Source organism: Penaeus vannamei, chromosome 38 (genome assembly GCF_042767895.1).
Source record: "Penaeus vannamei isolate JL-2024 chromosome 38, ASM4276789v1, whole genome shotgun sequence".
NCBI classification, from domain to species: domain Eukaryota; kingdom Metazoa; phylum Arthropoda; class Malacostraca; order Decapoda; family Penaeidae; genus Penaeus; species Penaeus vannamei.
In genome coordinates, this window is record NC_091586.1 from 18,898,033 (window position 1) to 18,903,032 (window position 5,000).

The 5,000-nt window shown below is 42.1% G+C and overlaps 1 protein-coding gene across 1 annotated transcript; it reads left to right on the plus strand.

Moving 5' to 3' along the window:
• The first annotated feature begins 1,820 nt into the window (after positions 1-1,820).
• Positions 1,821-4,783, plus strand: LOC113821211 (uncharacterized). The gene is made up of 3 exons (XM_027373688.2): positions 1,821-1,901; positions 3,358-3,948; positions 4,172-4,783. The coding sequence occupies exons 1-3, from the start codon at positions 1,821-1,823 to the stop codon at positions 4,781-4,783; spliced, it is 1,284 nt and encodes a 427-aa protein (XP_027229489.2).
• The last annotated feature ends 217 nt before the right edge of the window (positions 4,784-5,000 follow it).

Genomic DNA, 5,000 nt, shown 5'->3' on the forward strand with positions numbered 1-5,000 from the left:
TACTCAGATTATATAATTGCGGAAGCATGATGTATTCTCTGTGTATTGCAGACCCACGCGCAAAACAGTTTTCATCATTATGTATGCCTGTTCATTACAAAGATTACAGAGATATGAACATTGCAGGTTTTGATCATATGCTATTAAGCGGATCAATATCAGCGGCGTTTTAGTAAGTCTGGGTTCATCTGCACAATTTTGCTTGTCTGTCTGTCTGTCTGTTTGTCTCTCTGTCTGTCTCTTTGGTTGTTCCTCTGTCTGTCTGTCTGCGTCTGTCTGTCTGTCTATATATGTGCGCGCACGTGTGTGTGTGTGTGTGCGTGCGTGTGTGTGTGTGTGTGTGTGTGTGTGTGTGTGTGTGTGTGTGTGTGTGTGTGTGTGTGTGTGTGTGTGTGTGTGTGTGTGTGTGTGTGTGTGTGTATTCATACATATATCACACGTACCCACTTGTTCTCAAACACCCGCAGCGAAGTCTCTCAGGCACATTTCCGTTGAATTATCCCAGCGTGCCATGATTCCAGAGTCTACCGTGGAATATAAATGCAACGAACTGCCCGGGGAAACTGCAGTAGCGAATTTCAGGATGGAGGACACTTAGCGCACATCAGTTCTTTGTCTGCTACGGATGAATCGCTTATTTCGTAATGGCTCTCTATACTTACGCATGCAAATTGTTCCTGCGTCGAGTCCTCTCTAAAGACCCTATCACGCAATCACTTTTCCGTCGATTTTTGCGTTTCCGAATGAATTTTCCGTATGGAAATTGACTGACTCATGTAAACAAACATGGCGCTGTCGGAGTGAGGTCCCGGGAATCACACGAACATTCTCATACATATTACGTTACATTAAAGAAATATGGTGTAAATTGTACATACGATTGTTCTAAGATATTAGCTTACGTTTACATTCACTCATCCTATCTAATATATTAACTGCACAAGATCAAGACGAAAATTAGTCAGACGGAAACGGTCGTAACCGTCTTGGTCTGGGAAGCGTTCCGTTAGCAAACGATACTTGCGGAGACACTCAGAATTCAGACGGAAACGCAAAAAAAATGACGGAAAAAGTGATCGCGTGACAGGGCCTTAAGAGAGATCTTTGCTCTGGGACGCGGAGGGAAAACGCCCTCGACTCTCGGGGCGGATGGCAATGGATCAGCCGGAATGAAGTCGGGCCACGGCTCCTCTCGCACACGTGACGCAGCCACCGGGAAAAGGACTGTTGATGCAGCAACAAGAGGGGGTGGGGGGGGGGGGAGGTCCTTGGAAAGCCTCCAGAAGCGGGTCTACCAACTCAAAGCCACGCACGAGTCAGTTCGTCGCTTTTGATCCCACGCCAGAGCCTTTGAAGGATTACATGGTCGTGCGCTGAGACCTTGGCGGAGACCACTTAGGATCGGTAGGATGATGGAGGGGAGGGGGGGGGGGGTCTTCGGTCTTTCGTTTTCTTTTATTTTTTTTTTTTTGTATTTATTCTTCTTCCTCTGCTTCTTTCTTCTTTTTTTCCTCTATTTCCTCCTCTAACAACACCTCATTCGACTTCACAAGCACTAGCACTACATACCCTTATCTTTTTTTTTTTTTTTTTTCAAACCTCCATCCTCTTTCCCTGTTTTCTTTCACTCCACCCCCTCCCTTTTCACCTCTCCATCCTCCTCCTCCATCGCCCCTCTTTCCTTCGCCTCTCTCTCCTCTTCCTTCTCACAGGCGTTCGTACCCGTCAGAGGATGCTTTGTGATGTAAACAAACCCGACACCAGCGCCATCTAGACACCGCGCCCGCAACCTCAAAAAACAACACGCGTTTTCGAGTGAAATGCCGCCTGACCTTGCTCCTGGCTGCGTCACACGGCAACCACTATCGGCCGCTCTTGCTTCAATGACTCCTCGAAGCAAAGTGCACTTGCTTCACGTGTTCTGTTCGCTATTGGGTGGAAATGATTATCAAAATTTGCAGCTGAGAAGGAGGCAGAAATCGCTCGACAGACGGGGAAATTTGCGAGTTACATAAAAATCGGTGAGTTCACCTGCAGCCACGAGTTGCACTGCTGTTTTTCTTCTTCTTCTTCTTCAAAGAGTCTAAAGAGCATGTGCCACTTTTGTTAAGACTAACCAAATTAATTTATCTATCTATACATGTATAATCGTATATTTGTAGATGCGCCCAAACACCCAGGCAAAACACAAACACACACAAACACACACACACACACACACACACGCACACACACGCACACACACACACACACACACACACACACACACACACACACACACACACACACATACACACACACACACACACACACACACACACACACACACACACACACACACACACACACACACACACACACACACACACACACACACACGCACGCACATACATATATAAATATATATAAATAGGTATGTATGAATTTATACATATATACATATATCTATATCTATATCTATCTATCTATCTATCTATAGGAATGGGACAAAGCAACATCCAAAGAAATAGAAAATAAAAATCAAACACACACACACACACTGCGTTAAAAAGAAAATTGGTGCTGGGCATATCATATATGCCACAGACAGAACGACAGATGCACAAAGACTAGGATATAACGAACACAAGAAAGCAAAGAGCAAGACCAATGACGAGATGGCGTGACGAGATAACGAATTTCGGAGGCCAGGATTGGAAACGGAGAAAGCAAGTCATAAAAAAGGGAAAGGGATGGGAGAAGCCTACGTCCTGCACTCAGCTGTTACAGGCTGAAGACGATGATGATGGCAATGATGATGATATATGAATGTATGTATATATATGTATGTATGTATATATATATATATATATATATATATATATATATATATATATATATATATATATATATATGTATATATGTATATATATATATATATATATATATATACATATATATATATATATATATATATATATATATATATATATATATATATATATATATATATATATATATATATATATATATGCACATATGAAAGTGGAGGACAGGAAACACAATTGGATTACATATCATATAAGAGAAGTGAAATGAGTGAAGTCAGAAATGTTAAGGTAATCAAGGCAGAAACAGCTGCCAAACAACATCACCTGATTATTGAGTTTAACATTAAAAGAGGAAGGAAAGGAAAGAAAAGGGCAATACCTAAGATTAAGTGGTGGGATTTGAAAGACGAAGACCAGAGAAATGTGTTCAGGGAGAGAGTGCTGGAGCAGATAGAGTTGAGGGAGGGAGTTGAAGAGCGGTGGAATTGGAATGCTTCAAGAATCCGACAAGCTGATAAGGAAATAATGGGGATGACATCTGGTAAAGGACCACCCAGTGACAAGGAAACTTGGTGGCGTAAGGAAGATTGCAAGGAAGGAATATTATAAAAACAGAAATGAAGAATATAAAGAAAGGCTTAAAACAGCTAACAAAGCAGCAAAGAAAACAGTGGCAGTAGCTAAGCCTGAGAAAAGGGAGGAAATGTACCAAGAACTTGACACTATTGTGTCAATATATAAAAAGAAGGGTGACATCCAGGCCTGTACTAACTACAGGGGAATTAAATTGATCTCACATACAATGAGGCTTTGGGAGAGGATTATTGGAATGAGGATCGAGAATGAAACGGTCATCAGTGAGTATCAGTTTGGATTTGTTAAGGGAAGACAGACATCAGATGCTATTTTTGCCTTGAGACAGACAAGGAAAAAGTACAGGGAGAGACAGAAGGGACTGCACGTGGCTTTCATTAACCTCGAGAAGGCGTATGACCGTGTACCGAGGTCAAAGGTATGGAGCTGCATGGGAGAAAAAGGAGTGAGTGAGAAATATGTAAGATTGGTTCAAGATATGAATAGAGATGTAACATCACAAGTTAGCAGCTGCGTCGGAATAACGGATGAATTTAACATCAAGGTAGGACACCACCAGGGTTCTATTCTCAGTCTGTATATATTCGACCTTATAATGGACGTTCTAAGCGAAGGAGATCGAGAGGAGGCACCCTGGACAATGTTATTCGCAGATGACATTAACTTGGTGTGTAATACTAAAAGATCAATGGAAGAGGGCTTTGGAGGACCGAGGCTGAAAGATAAGCAGAACAGAGTCTGAGTACCTCTCATTTAATGATTTTGAGGAGGAGAATGGGGTGGAATTGGATGACGAGAGCATCAAGAGGGTACCAGCTTTTAAATATCTAGGCTCACACGTGACAGAGGACGGTGAACTGGATGTAGAAGTAAAGCAACGCATTCAGTCAGGGTGGCAGGCATGGAGAAGGTTTTCAGGAGTACTCTGCGACAAGAAGATCGGCGCAAGATTCAAAGGGAAGGTTTATAAAACAGCTGTGAGACCTGCTATCCTTTATGGGAGCGAGACATGGCCAATTAAGAGGGTGCATGAAAAGAAGGTGAATGTAGCAGAGATGAGGATGTTAAGGTGGATGTGTGGTGTCAAGGACAGGATCAGGAATGACTACCTCAGAGGGACAGTGAAAGCCACAGAAGTGAGTGTAAAGATGCAAGAAAGAAGGATTAATTGGTATGGGCATGTCATCAGAAGTGAAGAAGACTATATTGGAAACCGAGTCATGGAAATGCACGTGGATGGACGTAGAAGGAGAGGAAGACCCAAGTTAAGATGGAGGGACAGGCTGAAAGAAGACCTAGAAGACAATGGACACAGAAGGGAAGATGCAATGGGCAGAACAAGATGGAAGAGGTTAGCGAGGAACAGCGACACCATATAGAAATGGGAATAAACTGAAGAAAAGAAGAAAGAAGCAGTGAAGTCATTCTTTTTCATTCATACTTCTTTTCATTTGTTGTAATGGACACTGTTCATGCGTCATTATTTATCTGTCTTTCTACAGTTTGATCAACGATTTGTCTATACTTCTGTCTATCTATCTGTCTGTATTTCTATGTATATCTGTCTATATTTCTATCTATCTATATATATATATA

Excerpts from the sequence above, each read along its gene's own strand:
- LOC113821211 (XM_027373688.2), top strand. The coding sequence starts at position 1,821 with ATGCCGCCTGACCTTGCTCCTGGCTGCGTCACACGGCAACCACTATCG. Across the intron at positions 1,902-3,357 it reads CAATGACTCCTCGAAGCAAA|GACCACCCAGTGACAAGGAA; the intron begins GTGCACTTGCTT and ends CATCTGGTAAAG. Across the intron at positions 3,949-4,171 it reads CGGATGAATTTAACATCAAG|GAGGAGAATGGGGTGGAATT; the intron begins GTAGGACACCAC and ends AATGATTTTGAG.